Genomic DNA, 19,741 nt, shown 5'->3' on the forward strand with positions numbered 1-19,741 from the left:
TAGTGGTTATTCAGTTCACACAGACTGCTTAATGTGAAGTTATAGATTGATTATTAATGACTGGTCCGTATTGTTGCTCATCCAGAAAGGCACACTGTCGGGACCCAGATGGGAAATCTGACATCTGGTGACCAGCAGCAGATCTATCAGTACTTTGATGCTTTCTATATGTATATCTCCTCAGTCTACATACAGATTCCACAAAGTAACACGTTACTATGTGCATTATTACTAATTTATTATTTTTAGTGAATGCTAAACAAAGCCAAACATTAACAGGAATAAAATATGGCACGTTGTACCAAAAGATTCCGATTTTTTTTTGGGTTTTTTTTTTTTTGCGTTTTTTAGTACCGGCAATAGATTGACTGAATCCATAGAGGTCAAAACATAAGATACCATGCCACAGACACGAGAGCCTTGTCTGATCACAGTTAAATCTTCACAAGCTTACATTGTTACCACTGTTTATGTAGTTTAATTGGAACTGTCGAACAGCAGGAACAGCAGATGGATTCATTAATTGTTCAGCTTTTAATTTAATAATAAAATCACAGCTCTGGTCTCAAAACACTGCATTTCACTTTATGGAGTGTATCCCAAGGAAAAAACTAAGACAAATGAAGCTCAAACCTTGGCAGAAAGTGAATATTTAGACTTTATAAAGCAAAGGATTTCTGACTACTGTAGATGAAGGCTCACCCTTAATTCTCTCTAAGGACTGAATCTGCTCATCTACGATCTTAGAAAAAGGGTGAAGAGACATGAACACAAAGCAGTCAAACAAAGTGAGAAAGGAAAAAGTGAAAAAAAAAAACTAAAGGAAGGAATAAAACGTTTCACAGTATCAGGAAGAAGAGCTAATATGAGGAAGACAGAAGCGAGGAGAACGCTGAACAGAAGACAGGTGGAAGGTTAATGTAACACTGGTCTGTTCTGCCGCAGCCTTCCAGGCGGTGTGTGTGTATGTGTATGTGTGCGTGCGCGCGCGCGCGTGTGGTGGGGGGGTTATTGCCGTGGAGCCCGAAGCTTGACGCGGGACGTTTCTGGTCTCGAGCACCGCGGTTATACTCCAGCTGGCACGCGCACAATGGTAGACATGAATATGGAATGGTAACGAACGACAGCGCGAGATGGGCAGGCACTGATATCAGCTTTAACTTTCCCCGGTGGCGGCTCAGCTTCGACATGGTAGGACAAAACCTGTTCCGGTACAACAATGTAGCAGTGTGTCCCTTCCAACCCTTCCCACTGGTGTGCTGTTTCGTGTTTTCCGAAAAAGACGCAATGCGAGGAGTTGACTGAGTAACGCAGGCTACGCAGCTGAAAGTGGAGCAGAAAGCGGTGCGATAGTTCCGTCCTAATGTCAGCAAGCCTGCGTCTGTATTTCTCATTTTTTCTTTTAGTTTGTTTCAGCATTTGAACACGGTCCGATCCCTGGCGTTTTCCTGGAGAGATTCTGCCCGCTAAATCACATTCAAAATATGGCAAAATAAATTGTCCTGCGCATGACAACAAATATACACGCAGTCAAAACATAAGTGGGAACAAGGTTGAACTGTCAGGGCCCATCCTTAAATTCGGCACACATATGATACACGTTAAAGCCCACCCTTCAATAAAATCTTAACTTTGCCTGTCGGGTTGCCCTTTTATCCAGCTGACGTTTTCCATCAAACGCTGAGTGCAAGGCGGAAGCCAGCAGCAATTACGATTATGAAAGTGGAAATTTCGTTGCCGTAAAGCTCTTTCTGAGTATTTTATGCGCACCGAATTTGCCAAAAATGTATTTAGACACGAAATGATTTCATGTTACACACGGAATGTTAGTTAGGCCAGCGATAAAACAAAAACTATTTTAACTGTTGTAATTTTGAATGAAGTTTTGAACGTGGCGTATTAGCGTTACACAAGCTTCTTCCCACAGGCTATGGGTTCCGGGCCCTGACTTCGACCGATTAAGCGGAAAATATGCCCTGCTGTGTGCGTATCAGGTGTGGAGTAGGGGGTGAAAGTTGTTGAGCTAGGGGCTTTGTTGAAGCGCGTGCAGCAGCAGGCCCTCCGCCACCGCTCCACTCGTCTCGCGGGACGGTGGAAGGCCAAGTTGAAGTTCAGCTCAAGCCTCCTCCTCCGCCTCCTCCTCTCGGCTGTGGATGTGTGGATGTTTCTGGGCATTTGTGTTAGTCAGCAGAAAATGGCCGCAGTTAGAGCCAGCGGGCTGAGTTAGAATGACAGGCCGACAGAGGGCCTCCTGCCCCGGCTTACAGCCCAGTCAGAGAGCTGCCTGAAAGAGAGAGAAAAAATACAGTTAGTGGAGGCAGTCCTCCTGAACCACATCAGTTGGAAACACTCAAAGAGTCATGTTCAACTTGCAAAGTGAGCAAACATCCGAGAATCCGCTCAAGAGTAGAAAAGAGTCAGATGCTGCCCCTCATCAGTCCCTCTAAATGCGGTACATGACCCAGAGGAATGTCTGCCTGAGGAAAAGCTTTAGCCTATTCAACCGACTGAGATGGCATGCCCCTGCTCACACAGTACACGACTCTTGTGTCTTGGGACTTTATGTGAAGGTATTCACATCTTGTAAATCCAGTGTTGAAAACGACTACTGTAAACTGTGTACCACACGAATAAAACCAGTCCTTATGAGCTAACTATATTTAAATATCAAAAGTAAGTATTCTGAGTAGAAAAGGAAGTACATGCGTGTTATACAAATATATCATGAAAGTACAAATGTATGATTATAGGCTATAAGTGGAACTTATTGTTGGTTGAATGTGTATATAAAACATTTGTAAATACCCTGACTTATAATTATGACTATCAATACAATTCAATATAAAGTACTTAGTAATTGCAGGAAATATGGGATACAGTTTAATTGTAGGCACAACAATGCTATCACATGCCATTCTCTTGCATGCCAGCTCTGCCACCATTATTGTGTCTCATTGTGGAAAAATGGACAATAACATTGTAATGTGCTTTGTTTAACCACTAAGGTTAAAAGGTGCTATGTGCAGACCAGTGCAACATTTAAAGCCGAATGGAACAGAAATAGGTTTATCTACCCTGAGAGTACTCAGTCTTGCTGCCACAGTTTGGAAAGTTTGGTCAACAGTCACCTTAGAGGGTCGAGTGAAGCCAAACAAACTTATTCTGAGTAATCACTTTTACTGTGATGAAATATTTCCAAGTGTCCACAGGACAGGATGACTCACATGGTTTGAGAAGCAGGAAAATACTGTGAAACACATGCTGTGCCTGTTGATGATATTGCTGAACACCTATTAAGGTGATGGGGTACGTTGCAGAAGGTTCTGGGTGCACGTGGTTGGATTACTAACACATTAATAGGACACTTATCGGTGTTGGTGTCTCTAATTGACCATTTGCCTGTATATCGCGGAACCATTGTGCCGATTTGTGGATGAGATATCCAATTATAATATAAACCTTGGTCAGGTTTTTAATGCTTCCCATTTCACTAGAATGCAGTCGGTCAGGACTTTGAACACCTTGAATCCATGATTTTTAAGACTGCAGGACGGAGGTGCAGCTGTTATTGAGATAAAGTGCTGTGCGCGTTATAGGGCAGCTGGGCAGTGAGAGCGCAGCTGCAGCTTTAAGCTCATAGTTTGGGATGGGCTGAATTCACAACGTCATTTCAGCGCTCTGTCTTTTATTCTTCGCCCCCTCATCTCCTTCCCTCTCTAAATGACACAACTCCCATGTTCCGTTAAACCTCTGGCCATATTTTCCGAACAACTTTCTTTCCCCCCCCCCCCGCGGGACATTTTTCCGGGGCCGAAACTTTTCTGGCGTGTGATCGTTTCTGGAGTTGACACAGCAGTCGTTCGCTCTCATATGTGGATTCTTTGGAAAAGCCCATTTTAACAGCCCAGGAAATGCAGCGTTTTCTCCCGCCCAGAGGGATCGCTGCTTAACTGAATCCCGACATGGAAGAACATACAGATATCTCCAAAAACAAATAAGTACGCTATGAGGATTTAAATGTTTATGTTAACGCACAGCCTGCTGTGATTCAGCTCCATCTCGTCAAAATGATGTTTTCGTCCCTCTCGCTGTCTCAGGTAAAACTACACCACAGTTGTTACACTTCAGCTGTTAAAGGAAAGCTTTCCCACTTTGAAAGGAAGCTTTAGTCTAGACAGCCTTTGTTGATTTGACAGTCCTGGTTATATGTGCCCTAACTCTGTTTGGTGACTGACATCTTCAATCAAACAGTGTCGCAATATAAATTCGTGCTTGATCAAAAGCAGGCACATATGCGAAGGCTGAAACAAATCCTGCAGACTGCAGCAAACCTGCTGATCAGGGGCTGGAATTAACATGGAGTTTGTAGCTGGAATGCATTGAAGTTACTGGTTAACAGACTTCAGTTTCTCTACAGTAACTTTTTGAGATTTGTCTGCCTACATGTACTTGTGTGTGCATCTGCAAGTGTGTATCTGTGTTCAAGTGTTTTCCCAGTATCTGTGGACAAGAGTAGTTTACATATCAGTGGTGTCATTTCTGGAAAAAACCCCTTTTTAACAACAAAGTTAAAAAATTGTATTTTAATTGCTGCTTCCTGATTCTTAGTGTTTTCCATATTTTTCACATTTGCATCTTCCAGATTATCAAAGATAACTTGAGTAAATACACAATGCATTTTTTAAACAAGGATTTCATTTATTAAACAAACAGAGTTATCCTAATCTATCTGGGTTTGTGTGAAAGACAAATTGTGTCCTAAATCTAATAACTGGTTGTGGCACCTTTTGAAGCAATGAGTGCGAAGGTTTTTCAGTATGAACGTCCTGTTTAAACTCCCAAAGCATCGTAATCAGGTTTGATTCTGGACTTTGACTAGACAACTTCAAAACCTTCATTTTTTTCATCTTTTTTGAGCTGTTCACAGGTGGGCTTGTTGATGTGTTTTGGATTATTCTCCTGCTGCAAAACCCAAACACAGTTGAGCTTCAGCGCACAAACCTACACCATGTCTGACCACGGTATGATGTTGTTTTTATGAAATGCCGTGTTAGTTTTATGGCAGATGTAATAGGAATCAAACTTTCCCTGAAGTTCAGCATTTGTCCCATCAGTCCACAGAATATTTACCCAAAGGTCTTGGAGATCAGCAGGATGTTTTTTGTGGTTTTTTTCCATGTTCAATCTTTAGAAATGGCTTTGCAACTCTTTCTAGACTATTAGATGTCAAGGACTTCGTTTCCCATCTGTTTGTTTAGATTGTGCCATGATGTGTTGGTATTTGAGCTCTTTTAGCCTACTACACTTTTTCAGAAAGGTTCTATTTAAGTGACTTATTGATTCAGCAGGTCTGGAAGAATCAGCCCTGAGTGTGGTTAGTGAAATTGAACTTAGCTTTCCGAAAAAAGAAAAAAAAAATTAAAAGATTAATCACAGATAACCTCAGTTAAGGTCAGGTTTCGTGATAAGAAATGTAAGTAAGAAAGAGACTTGACAAAAATGGCATGGAAGAGTTTCAAGGGGAAATCCACTGCTGACCAAAAAGAGCACAAAGACTCATCTCACATTTGACAAAAACCTTGATGATCCCCAAGACCTTTGGAAAACTATTTGGCATAAAACTAACAGCCTTTCATAAAAAGAACCTCATATCAGCACAAGCCTGTTGGTATGGTGATGGTAGTATTATGGCCTTTGGTTGCTTTGCTGCTTGCTGCAGTTGATGAAACCGCAAATTCTGCTCTCTACCAGAAATCCATGAAGGAGAATGTCTGGCCAGTAGTTCAAGCCTTAAAACTCAGGCTAGTTCACTTCTGAATGCTGCCACAACCACTTACTAGGTTTAGGGGGCAATTACTTTTTTGTATAGCACAGGTTTGGATAACTTTTTTGTTTAATAAATGAACATTTTTATTTACTCAGGTTATCTTTGTCTAATATTCAAATTTGTTTGATGATGTGAAATATGTGACTGTGACAAATATGCAAAAACAAAAGGAATCAGGAAGGATTGTGATACTTTTTTACATAGCATCTTTCTAGTTTTACTGACCAGTCAATGCACTCTACAAACGCAGGAGGTTTTTTTAACTCTTCAAAAATGCTATATTTCCATAAAGCTGCACTGTCTAATGCTGCCTGCTATGTGTGGAAATCAGACAGAGATTCAGTTTTATTTTATTTACATAGCACTAAAAACAGTGCTATGTACTAAAGGTACTTAGTATTGCCAGGTAAAGATCCTACAAAAGTAAAGAGAAAACACCAACAGTAACACAACCCCCTATGAACAAGCACTTAGTGAAAGTGGGAAGAAAAATCTCCCTTTTAAGAGTAAGAAACTACTGCCAGAACCCTGCTCAGGGAAGAGCAGCCAACTGCCATGGCCGGTTGGAAGGGGAAGAAGACAGGACAAAAGATACAGTGTGGAAGAGATCCAGAGATTAATAATAACTAATGATTAAATACAAAGTGGCTTAAAAACGAATAGTGCGTGTCAAAAGAAGAAGAAACACTCAGTGCATCATGGCAACACACCCAGTATCCCTAACTATATGCTTTAACAAAAAGGAAAGTTTTAAGCCTAATCTTACAAGTATAGAGGTTATCTGAGGGTCCTCGAACCTGAAGGCTCTGCCTCCCATTCTACTTTTAAATACTCTAGGAACCACAAGTAAGCCTGCAGTCCGAGAGTGAAGTGCTCTCAAATCAAATCAAATCAAATCAAATCACTTTTATTGTCACATCACATGTGCAGGCACACTGGCACAGCACATGCGAGTGAAATTCTTGTGTGCGAGCCCCACAAGCAACAGAGATGTGCAAACACAACAACACAAACGAGCAAAATACAAGAATGGCCAACCTGAAACTAATAAATATATGTACAATATATAATAGTGTATGCATTTCTGGATGTGTATACTAAATATTTTCCTACGTGTGTGTGTGTGTGTGTGTGTGTGTGTGTGTGTGTGTGTGTGTGTGTGTGTGTGTATACACATTTTTACAAATTAAATAGTAAAAAAAAAAAAAATAATAATAATAATAATAAAATATATAAAATATACAGAGTTGAATATGTGCAAAACAAGTGGCATTTATATACAGTGTGGAGTGCATAATGTTAAAGTTCCAGTAGTGAAGCTGAGGTGTCTATGACGTGTTCAGCAGTCTGATGGCCTGATGGAAAAAGCTGTCTCTCAGTCTGCTGGTACGGGACCGGATGCTGCAGAACCTCCTTCCTGATGGAAGCAGTCTGAACAGTTTATGGCTGGGGTGACTGGAGTCCTTGATGATCCTCCCCGCTTTCCTCAGGCAGCGCTTCCTGTAGATGTCTTGGAGGGAGGGAAGCTCACCTCCAATTATCCGTTCAGAGCACCGCACTACTCTCTGGAGAGCTTTGCAGTTGTAGGCGGTGCTGTTGCCATACCAGGTGGTGATGCATCCAGTGAGGATGCTCTCAATGGCACAGTGATAGAAGGTCCTGAGGATGCGGGGGCTCATGCCGAATCTTTTCAGTCTCCTGAGAAAGAAGAGGCGCTGCTGCGCCTTCTTCACTGTTTTGTTTGTGTGTACTGACCACGTAAGATCCTCAGCCAGATGTACACCAAGGAACCGGAAGCTGCTCACTCTCTCCACAGCAGCGCCGTTGATGGTGATGGGGGTGTGTACTTCTCTGCACCTCCGGAAGTCCACTATCAACTCCTTTGTCTCTGCGACGTTGAGGGTGAGATGGTTGTCTTGACACCAGTGGGTCAGGGCGCTGACCTCCTCCCTGTAAGCCGTCTCATCACCGTTGGTGATAAGACCCACCACTGTAGTGTCGTCCGCAAACTTCACAATGATGTTGGAGCTGTTAGTGGCTGTGCAGTCGTAGGTGTAGAGTGAGTACAGGAGAGGGCTCAGTACACACCCCTGTGGAGCACCAGTGTTCAGTGTGATGGGGGATGAGGTGATGCTGCCCAGTCTGACCACCTGGCGTCTGTCAGACAGGAAGCTAAGGATCCAGCTGCAGAGGGAGCTGCTCAGTCCTAGATCCTGCAGTTTCCTGTCCAGCTTCGAGGGAACGATGGTATTGAAAGCTGAGCTGTAATCTACAAACAGCATCCTCACATACGTGTCTCTCTTCTCCAGGTGTGACAGGGCAGTGTGTAGTGTCAGGGCTATGGCATCATCAGTGGACCTGTTGTGGCGGTATGCATGGGGTGATATGGTACTATGACGTCGTTAAGATGAGATACAATCTAATTATTCAAGACCTTGTATATGAGGAGAATGATTTCAAATTTAATTTCAGATTTAACAGTAAAACTATGGAACAATGCAACTATTGGAGAAATATGAAGAAATACACAACTTTTCCAGCCTTATAATAACGAATTCCAATAATCCAGCCTCGGTAAGCATGTTTTTCAGTTTTATAGATAGTTTCAAGAATTTCTGAGATGACAGGAAGGTAGGAGATTAGCCTAGAGTTTGCCAAGGCAGCTGGGTTAAGTGATGGAATAAGTTTTTATAATTTTTTTAACTCATAATATGAATTCATTTTTATTTCTTGCAAACAGCCAACATTAAGTTAAATTATTACAATACATCATAAGCTGTTCAGTAGGGCTTACAACAAAATCATTTAGAAAACTGCAAATTCGTCATTCTAGGTTGTAGACAGCATAGTAGTGATGTCATCAATCATGCTACACATAAAATGGAAATTGTTAATTAAGCTCAGAGTATCCAACCCTGAAGGTAAAACATCCAAGGAAACTAACCCCATTTTTGTTTAGTCAACTAACTGCATCCAACTAACACAGTACATTTACATAAGAACATCATACCAACAGTCAAAGATGGTGGTGGTAGTGTGTCGGTCTGGGGTTGCTTTGCTTCTTCACGACTTAAACGACTTGCTGTACTTGATGAAACCGTAAATTCTGCTCTCTACAAGGAAATCTTGAAGGAACAGCCATTAGTTCAGGCCCTGATCGTCAAGCACAATTATGCAGCAGAACAATGATCCAAAACACACACACCAGCAAGTTCACTTCTAAGTTGCTCAAAAAGCAAAATGAAATGGAGTGAAAATAAAGTGGCCTAGTCAAAGTCCAGGCTTAAATCAGATTGAGATGGTATTAGCCTAAGCGGGCCTTTCGTACTGGAAAACCGTCTAATGTGCCTGAATTAAAACACTTGACCCACTCGTCTTTGCAGAAGAAGAGTGGGTCAAATTCTTCCATAGTGATGTGGAAGAGTTATTGCGAGTAATTGCAATGCTTATTTGCAGTTTTTGTTATCAAGGGTGACATAGCTAGTTATTAGGTTTAGTGGGTAATTATTATTATTTTGCATGGGGCCATGTAGGTTTACATAACTTTTGTTTTGTTTGTCAATTCAATAATAATTTTAAAACTGCCTTTCAAATTTAATATCCATCACATCAGAAACTCTGACTTCACCAACAAGGTCCAGAAACTTACACTGGATCTGGATGAAACCATAGTGTCCTTTGATGTGGTCTCACTCTTTACTTGCATACCTACAACTGAGGTAGTGGAAACTGTCAGGAAATGACTACAGCAAGACAGCTCCTTAGAAAACAGAACCGGCTTTACCCCCAAACAAATGTGCAAACTGTTAGATCTCGGCCTTACCACAGCATATTTTAAATACAACAAGGGTTTATACAGACAAAAACATGGATGTGTCATGGGCTTCCCACTGTCATCCATTGTAGTCAACCTTCACATGGAGGAAGTAGAAAGTAAAGCTCTTGGTTCTTTCAAAAGGACAGCACCAAGCCACTGCCCAAGAAGTTGAATCCTTCACTGCTCGCATCAACTCAGTGGATAAAAACATAAAGTTCACCAGGGAAGAGACAAAGGTCATAGTTTGCCATTTCTGGACTGTGCTGTGCGCAGAAGGGAAAGAAAAGAACACACATGTAAAGAAAGCTCTTAAAACATTTGGTTATCCTAAATGGACTTTCATCAAATCAGCAAAGATGAACTGGGAAGAAGGTCGCACACCAACTAGGGAGAATCAGAAGGACAAACAGAACAACATGGTCATCCCTTATGTAGCAGGTTTATCAGAGAAACTCAGGAGAATTTTCTACAAGCATGACCTCCTAAGCTACTTCATACAAAAACTGGTTCATCCTGAGGACAAAACTGCAGTACAGTGAGGAGAAACCAAACAGCCACTCCATACACGCATGGCAAAACATAGAAGAGCCACCTTGGCAGGACAAGACTGAGCTTTACACCTGCATCTAAAGGTTAAAGGTCACTTATTCGAGGATGCCAATGTTCACATTTTGGATAGAGGAGACAGTCGGTTTGAAAGAGGAGTGAAAGAAGCCATCTCTGTCCACTGTGAACGACCATCCTTGAACAGAGGGGGTGGCTAAGGACACAAACTGTCTGCCACCTACAATCCAGTTTTGAGATCCCTTCTCAGGCGCCACTCACATCTCACAAGTTCTCACAATGGTTTCACCTGAAACCTCTGCTAATAATAACCCACACCCTTTTTGACACCTTGACTCATGTGATCAATAGTTGGTCTAATGACCCTCTTAAGGGAAACTCCCACTAGGTTTTAAATACCTGTGACTCGGCACCATTTGGTTTTAGAACTGAAGAAGCTTCTTAGATGGGAGGTGAAACGTCTTCAAGAAACTTAAAGTCCAGTCGCCATTCTTTCCAAACTCCTTAGATTACCATGACCTGGATGATTGAGAACTTACATGGACATGGAATAATGTAACTTTTGTCAAATTAATGTGAGCTTGAATGTGTCCAAAATCCCATGGACCTAACAATAAATTAGAATTTAATAATAGCAATAACTTTGCAACTTTGTGTTGTCTTTGAGCAAACTGGATTAACTACAGCAAACCATTTGGCTCGCTAGAAGACCATGTGAACCAACTGTGGTAGGAATGTAGGAAAGCCTTGGTATCAAGGTATCACTGAGAACTTTCACAGACATGATACCTTGGTATCAAGTCACTTTGCTATACAAAAAAGGCAAAAAAAGGATAAAATGATTTATACAAACTACAGTCAAGGTGAAATGTAGACTCAGTTATAAAAGTGCAAAAATATCTGCCTTATAGGCAAAGCAGGAGGCAGACAACAAAGACATTTTCTCTAAGTACTGAAGTAAATCAATTAAATCACAACACAGCTCTTTGTGAGCGCACAAAATCCTCAACATATTCCCTTTTTAAAAAAAATGTTTTGATTGGTGTCATGCTTTGAAATGAGCCGCACCAGATTAAATGACCTCTTTTTAGTTTCAAAGAGACATGCTGGTACTGTGCAAACTGTGCACATTAGGGTCAACTGCTTAGTGTTCTCCTCAGTCATGCTGGTTACTACGATTGGACTAAACTACTGTGAATTAGACAATTAAACTGAGCTTGCACTGCAGTAACTTATTGGCAGTGGTGGTGTTTAAGTCTTTTATGATCAAATTGTAGGAATTAATGTATCAGCAGAATTCAGCTGGGTGGACGCAGTGACCTTGCTGCCAGCCCTGGACCCCCAAGATCTGACCATATTGTTGATGCTGTATAGTTATAAAGGCCTAATACTCACTGAGTACTTGGTTGAGACGTTGCTGGCAAAGACACCAGTACGAAGTTTCTTGTAATTGGTCACCAGGTTTACAGACATCCTAGGAGGGATTTTAACTGACTCCACTTTATAGAATCTCTCTAAATCTTTCAGGTTTCTTGGCTGCTGCTTGGAAATTTGAAACTTCAGCTTCCTCCACAGATTTTCTATAGGACTGAGGTTTAGAGACAGGCTATGCCTGGCCGAGGTATGACTTTAGTGTGCTTCATCTTTAGCCTTTTGTGTGTTTTTGGTCATTGTCAAGACTGGTCCATGACCTTAACTGTTCTGGCTGAGGGAAGAAGGTTCTCGTCCGAAAATCTATAGTACATGGTCCTGTTCAAAGGTCTCTCCCGCTGGTCTTCTCGTACTCTTAGCACAAAAATGGTTAGTGTTCCTCGGGTCATGCTTAGCATTTCTCTTCCTCTAAAAGTGGCGGGTCACGTTAAGGTCAGAAAGTTCGATTTTGGTTTTATCTGACTGCATTGCTTTCTTCCATGCCTGATGATCATCCTCACCCATGAGGCCAGATCTTCCATGAAACTCCAAATTGAGTGATTTGATATTTTTTCAATTTTCAAAGAATTGCACCAGCAGCTGTCATCTTTTCACCACGTTTCTTGTAGCTCATTCCAGCCTTGTGCACATCAACAGTTTTCTTCCTGATGTCCTTTGACAGCCCTTGTCTTGCTCATAGTGGTGGATCGTTTGGAATGGAAGAAATTGATTCTGTGGACACGTGTGCTTTATTCACATAATGAGTTGAAACTAGGACTGTCTGTTATTGATACAAGGTCTTGAATAATCAGGCCTTATCTTATCTTAAAAACCTTATAGTACCGTATCACCCCTTTAGAGCACTTCTCTCATAGACTGAAGGCTTACTTGTTCCTAGAGTATTTAAAAGTAGAATGGGAGGCAGAGCCTTCAGCTTTCAGGCACCTCTTCTTTGGAACCAGCTCCCAGTTTGGATTTGGGAGACAGACACTATCTCTACTTTTAAGATCAGGCTTCAAACTTTCCTTTTTGCTAAATGATATAGTTCAGGTGACTCTTGAGTCCTCCCGTAGTTATGCTGCAATAGATGTAGGCTGCTGAGGGCTTCCATGAATAATTGAGTTTTTCTTCTTCAGTCACCTTTTTTTCACTCACTGTGTGTTCATACACCTCTCTGCATTTAATTATTAGTTATTAGTAATATCTGGCTCTCTTTCATCGCATGTTTTTGTCCTGTCTTCATCTGCTCACTGTCAGATCCCTGAGGCTGTTTCTGCTGAAGGTTTCTTCCTGTTTAAAGGGAGTTTTTCTTTCCCACAAGGAGCTTGTTGGGGGTTTTCTCTCTTTTTCTTGTATTATTGTAGGGTCGTTATCTTACAGTATAAAGCACTTTGAGGCAAGTGTTGTTGTTATTTGGCGCTATATAAGTAAAATTTAATTGACTGAATGTGGCACACAGACAATCTTTGTCTGGCTAGGTTGTAAGGGAAAAAATGCTTTTTTCACTCAATGATCTGAAACTCAATTTATAATTTTTATTTAACCTCCTAGGACCTGGCGTCCACATATGTGGACATTTGGGTTATTTAGACCAAAATACTCAATTTAGCTCTACAAGGGCCTGGTATCCACTTACGAGGACATTATACTGCTACTGTTCTATTGAAATTTTAAATGAATATCCTCATATGTGGCTCTCATTTCTCTTAGAAACAAAAATCAGGTAAAAAAAAAATCTGGTAATTCTTTGTTTTTACATTCATCGGGCCCCAGTCAGCCCAAATATCAAAGAGAAATTTGGAATGAATGGCCACTTTTACCATTGTGTGCCTTCCAAGAGTTACATGGTTACCCCTACAAGTCTGTATTAGTTTAGAGTGAATCGCTTTGAAATGTGTAGATATGGAAAACATTGTTTTTCTAAGTATTTAAATTGAAGTGGAGCTATTATGCTTTTTCCTAAATTGCCATAAATACACTGTTACAATGACACACGGTGTCCCATTATTTTTATTCATTTTTATTTTTGTTAATTATTTTTATTCTGATTACATTCAAAACAGTGGAGCTGTTTCACACAAGTCTCATGCATGCTCTTTTTTGACCCTGTTTTTCCACTGTATCAAGATTTGGAACAGCTACATTGTTCCTGAAAACATCTATTTTTTTACCTTTAAAAAAACATAATTACTGCTCTCTGATACATTGAAAAGAAAGCAGTAAGGCTATTAAAGAAGAATCAGACCTATAGGCTTGGTCATCTGGTACTGGTACTGACATGACTTGAAGAGTGCAGTCTTCTACTGTGAAGTGTGCTGCTTGTGCTCTGGGATATTGCTGTAGGCTGACTGTTGCAATGTACCCAAATGCTACATTCTGTTAATGTGAAAGAGGATCTCTAAACGTTTTAATAGCACGTTTTATATGTCTGGATCTGATACACTTAATTTCTCAGAAAACCATATTCCTTATTTTTTCATATAAAATTAGCTTATATATCATAGAGACTGTTAGTATGTGCGTCTTATCCAGATGTGTAAAATGTCAGTGTTCTGTCTTGCTGCTGATGCACAAGTCAAATCTAAACAATGTAGGCAAAATATTCAAGAAGCAGATTCATTGTTAAGGGTTTCGTTACCAGTATATCGTTAGTATCCAAAGCTACATGTCCTACTCTTTGTGTTTGAGTTTTAGTGGTTTAGTTACTGATTGCTGAGTCTGTACTGTGTGTCTCTATCATCCAGGATGAGTTCCATCCGTTCATTGAGGCTCTGCTACCCCAGGTTCGTGCCTTTGCCTACACGTGGTTTAACCTCCAGGCCAGGAAAAGGAAGTACTTCAAAAAACATGAGAAGAGGATGACTAAAGAAGAAGAGAGAGCTGTCAAAGATGAACTACTTGGGGAGAAGGCAGAGGTGGTATAAGTATATTGGATAACTGAAATAAGCACTACTTTTTTTTATTTTAAAAAGTTTTTTTTTAACTTTTTAAATTCTAATAATTTTAATTCCAAATCACACAACAGTTGCCTCAAGGTGCTTTATATTGTAAGGTAAAGACCCTGCAATAACACAAAGAAAACAGAAAACAAAAATCACAACAATCAGACGACCCCCTATGAGCAAGCACTTACTGGTGACAGTGGGGAGTTTGGGGAGTTTTTAGGACACCCTGATAATAATGAATTACAGTAGTCTGATTTTTATATTTAGCAATCAATGTTTTATATCATACCCATATTATATTGCATCTTCCCCAATTACACTAAGAATATGCTAGAACAAAGCTGACTTATTCAGTTAGAGTTTCTGTTTCTTATTCTGTTCCTAGGTGAAACAGAAGTGGGCCAGTCGTCTTTTGGCTAAGCTAAGAAAGGATATTAGACCTGAATGCAGGGAAGACTTTGTCCTATCAATCACCGGGAAGAAAGCTGCATGTTGTGTCTTATCAAACCCTGACCAGAAAGGCAAAATGAGACGCATAGACTGTCTCCGACAAGCTGACAAGGTAAATTAAAAAGTTGGTTTGTATTTTCTTTTGGCTGGAGAGATAGAAATGCAGATAGTTTTTCTAACCCCAGACTAAAATTGCTGTCAAAGATGTGAAATATCAAGCAGTTTTTAATTAATTAAACTAACTCAGTCTAACTCAGACTAGCAGTGACATCAACTTTGCCGTCGAAGGTAAGTTTATTTACCTACTGTTTGTACTTGTAGCCGGCTTGTTTCTGCCTGAACTGCACAATCGCTGCTGTGAGTGGGTTTAACAGCTGATTTTCCTTGTCTTATGAATGCTATTTTCCATGACTTTTTCATTAAAAAGGTTTTTGTGACAATGCAAGGTTGTATCAGGTTTTTGTTTTTCATGATTTTACATCAAACATGAGGCTAGCAAGAAAAATATATGAACTAACAAAAGTGACCTTCAGCAGAACCAGACTTAGACAGGGAGGTTTGTTTTATGTGTCTCTGTAAAGCACTTTGAATCACCTTGCTGTTGAATTGTGCTATATAAATAAACTTGCCTTGCCTAATTAAAGGAGGTCAAACAACTCACAGCAGCTGAAAATTGGTGGTTAAATATTATAACCTTTCTACTTTTTAAAGATTTCTGATTTTTAGTTAAGAAACTGTCTTATAAATATACCATCACCATACTGTCCGTGCCCCTGAACCCTCTGTTCCACCTCTCCCCGTACGTCCTTAAATTTAATTACAGCTTTTTCTGTTTATTTTTATATTGTAATGAATTGTATCGCCCGTGTGTACACATTTATCTTTGTGATAGAATAGAATAGAATAGCATAGAATTCAACTTTATTGTCATTGCACATGCACAGGTACAGGGTAACGAAATGCAGTTTGCATCCATCCAGAAGTGCTTTAGTGATATAGATATATTACAATATATATTAGCAATAATATAGATATGTGAGTATATTACAGAAATGGGTCTATTATGGTATGTTATAATGTACACGGTATGAAGTATGTTGTGAATATTCTATAACTATAAGTATGTACAGGCTGTAGTGAGTACAAGCTATGAACAGGATATGAACAGGATATAAATATGAAAAACTATACAGAATATGAAATAAATAACTTTACAGAAATCTGAGATATACAGCTATACAGAAATGGGAACTATGCAAGTTGTAAACAGTTGTAGGATTAAAAATTATCGAATGTACAGAATGATTATTTACACAGAGCTATACAGTAGTGCAGTTAAGATAAGTGAGATATAATTCCTACAGAGGCTATATAAAGTGCTAGTGGTTGTGAGTGGTGGTTCAGTCCATGTTATTATTGTGTGTTTGAGGGTACAGTTGTCCATTGTGATCATACAAAAGAGGGTTTTCAGGGAATACTGTTAAATGTACAGTTTTTATACCATATATCAGAACAAGATGTTTAGTGGGATTAAAGTGGTGGGTGGGTTCATTTCCATTTTCAAAGAAGCCAGTTGAGTCTAATAACAGATGAAGTCAGAGCAAGTCAATGTGTTAAAAAGTTAGATTGCCAGTTGTTGATCATCATTATTTTAATGGTTGGAAAAGCTAGTGAATTTTTTAGGCTCTGATCTTTAATTGTATTTGTGATCTTCCTGTTCAAACATTGCCTCAAAAAAAGGCCTGAAAGTGGGTTGATGGACCATTTTATATCTTGAAAAGTATTTGATATATGACGCTAAAATCAGAGACAGTCAAGCAAAATAGCGAATCAAAATCATAGCCTTTATGAAACTTGTAATACAATTTTAGTTAACCCTGAAGTTGGCTTAATAAAATTAGGAAATGCTAAATTTATAGCTAACTGTTTGCTTCATTGCCTGTGCCTGTATTGGTTCTCTCTGGGTATTATGGCTTCCTTACACAATCCAAAGACATGCTTGCAAGGTTAATTAGTGAATCTAAATTGGTTACAATTCTGAATCTGTTCGCCCTGTGATAAAATGGGGCTCTGTATGTACCCTGCCTGTCAGTCTCTGATAGTCCGTAACTCTGTGTCTTAAGCGGTCAAGGAAAAGGATGGATGCTTGGCCCATTCAGGGGACCAGTTTCACACTAAACATAGCAAAAGTGAGACTCATGTTTTTAGTCAGACATAAGTGGGGTTTTTTTGCTTTGTTTTTCCAAGGTGTGGAGATTAGACCTGGTGATGGTTATCCTTTTTAAAGGAATCCCACTGGAAAGCACAGATGGTGAACGGCTGGTGAAAGGAGGCCAGTGCTCCAATCCAGTCCTCTGTGTCCAGCCTCGACACATCTCTGTCTCTGTCAAGGAGCTCGACCTCTACCTTGCTTACTATGTGCAAGAGAGAGGTATGCACTACATACTACATACTTCAACATTGCTGTTCATGCTGACTTTCATGTATACATTTAAATATAGTAGACCTCTGGTAATATTAGATAAAATATGAGATTGCTACATGGTGACGATGCATCGTGCATCTTGTTGTAAAGAAGAAAAAAAAACTTCTTTCTTTCAAGATTCTCTGTTCTACATTTCTATTATATCAAAATTTGTTCTTATGATTTCAGGATATCCTGGAAAGTTTAACTTTCCTCACTTTAAAATGCCGTTCTGTATTCTCTATGTGTTAGTTTGGTATTAGTGTCAGAACAGTGTTCATCTGTTAGCCACAGATGTCGAATAATTTGTGTTAAATGCAAACACACGTTAATCATTGTCAGAACCTGTACTGGTGTGAAATTTAACATTAGTCCCCAAATGGGAAAAAAAACCCTTAAATTAACATTTAACATTAAATAGATATGTTCTGCAAGTCTTAAGAGACTTTTTTATGTTGTACTATAATTTAGGACAAATGCTGCACTTTCTAATGTTAAGAAAATAATTATGATAATTGAGTTAGAATAAATTAAAGATTTAATGTATGAATAACAATGCAAAATGGTGACTTTCATTAATAAACAGGTTATAAAAGGTGGATGGTGATCACATGCCTGTTTGCCTGGTGTATTTGAATAAAACTGTTGTGTTGCTAAATAGAAAATGAACATGAGTGATCTTATTTAACACATTGAACAAATCAAGAAAATCTGCCATGAAAATGGTTTTCAGTCACAAAATATGCAGTTAGTATGTTAAAATATGCCCTCTGCTGGTTTTGGATGAGCATGTCAGTTAAGAACAAACAAACAAACAACAAAAAACAATATGCAATACATATCCATTCTGTGTTTTTACTGCATCTTTAAACTTTTTTGAGGATGGAGCTAACAATATTTAAATATGCTTGTTCTTATATTTTCCTATAAGAAAGAATATATTGGCTGACCTACTTTGCTTGTTGAAATTGCTGAAATCTTGTTCTGTTCTCTGCCTCATCCACAAACACTGTCTCACTCTCGCTCTCTCCTTTCAGAGGCCGAGCAGAGCAGCAGTCCCAGTCGCACTGGTGTGGGTTCTGATCAGGAGGACAGTCGAACTGCCACCATGGGTAATGTAAAGTATATTTCTTTATTTTTCTTTAATCTGTTTACATATCTCTATATGTCTCTATCAGGTAATATGATCAGATAAAATAAATATCTTGTACATAAACAGTCTAATTTGCTAGAGCATGGGTTGACTTCTTAGACACAAAGTAACAACAAAGACTGCAGTATTCTGAGCTGTGCCTTGTATTTACAAGTTTTAAATGCTGTTATTAATATTTATTACAAGCGGAAACATGGACCTGTATAAATTAAGAAAACTACCCAATCTATCAGTTATATTTTTGCTTTGGACTGCAAAGACCAAATAAGCTATTTAGGCAATTAAACATCAAGATCCAAAGTGTAATTATATAAATACTACCTTAGTTTATCTATTTTCTTAGTGTGTAACTGCTGCTGTTTTATTTTTGCAGATGGTCCAGAGTTCCAGGAGAGTTTTGTAACATCAGGAGTTTTTAGTGTTACTGAGCTTGTTCAGGTCTCGAGAAGTAAGCCTGCTTTACCATTATGTTTACCTTTACACAGCTACGCTACCTTTGGCAGTGTTCTTACAGAGGCTAGTATTGTCATTGTAACACCAACCCTTCTTTAGCTCTGTCTTGACAGATTTGGTTTAAATATTTGAATTTGAAAAATGTTGAAGGGCATATTATTCTTGGACTAGTTTGAGAATATAAGAACAAAATGCAAGTGCAATTTCAAGTTGTTTTTATGATGTCAATTGAGGCAGCAGTGCAGTTTATTAATCAGAAGGTTGGTGGTTTGAACCCTGACTGCTCCAGTCTGTATACCAAATGTCCTTGGGCAAGGTACTGAACCCCAGGTTGCTTTCTGATGCATTCCTCAGAGTGTGAATGTTCAATAGGAAGCACTTATATGTAGAAGGGTGAGTGAGATATGCTGTATGAAGTGCTTTGAGTGCTCAAGTAAAGTAGAAAAGCACAGCATTTCTAATTTGTTGGCCTTATTTTTTGGTAAGATATGGTAACAACAGGATATCCATATCCGATTTTCACCCTCATTTAGCTGTTTATAGCGCCTTTGTCTCCTGGGGGTGGAGAACATGTCATGGTGGAGTACATCAATCCTATCAGGATAGTTTGATCTCAGGATAAAAGTGGACCCACAGAACAACTCAAGTCATTTCCTCT

The 19,741-nt window shown here is 39.5% G+C and overlaps 1 protein-coding gene across 2 annotated transcripts in view; it reads left to right on the forward strand.

Annotated features, from left to right (window-relative positions):
- Nucleotides 1-966: 966 nt before the first annotated feature.
- Nucleotides 967-19,741, forward strand: part of nfic (nuclear factor I/C) — a 29,252-nt gene continuing 10,477 nt past the window's right edge. Inside the window, exons 1-6 of one of the 2 annotated variants that reach the window (XM_085386330.1) lie at nucleotides 967-1,191; nucleotides 14,363-14,533; nucleotides 14,949-15,125; nucleotides 17,261-17,444; nucleotides 18,515-18,589; nucleotides 19,004-19,078. In XM_085386330.1, coding sequence (XP_085242456.1) covers nucleotides 967-1,191; nucleotides 14,363-14,533; nucleotides 14,949-15,125; nucleotides 17,261-17,444; nucleotides 18,515-18,589; nucleotides 19,004-19,078 — 907 coding nt within the window. Of the gene's footprint in view, nucleotides 1,192-3,688; nucleotides 4,098-14,362; nucleotides 14,534-14,948; nucleotides 15,126-17,260; nucleotides 17,445-18,514; nucleotides 18,590-19,003; nucleotides 19,079-19,741 lie in introns of those variants that run through there. The other variant, XM_085386332.1, reaches the window with a different exon arrangement.

This window comes from Rhamphochromis longiceps, linkage group LG17 (assembly GCF_057381845.1).
Source record: "Rhamphochromis longiceps isolate RC_006_pf linkage group LG17, R_longiceps_female_GT1.1, whole genome shotgun sequence".
Taxonomy (NCBI): Eukaryota; Metazoa; Chordata; class Actinopteri; order Cichliformes; family Cichlidae; genus Rhamphochromis; species Rhamphochromis longiceps.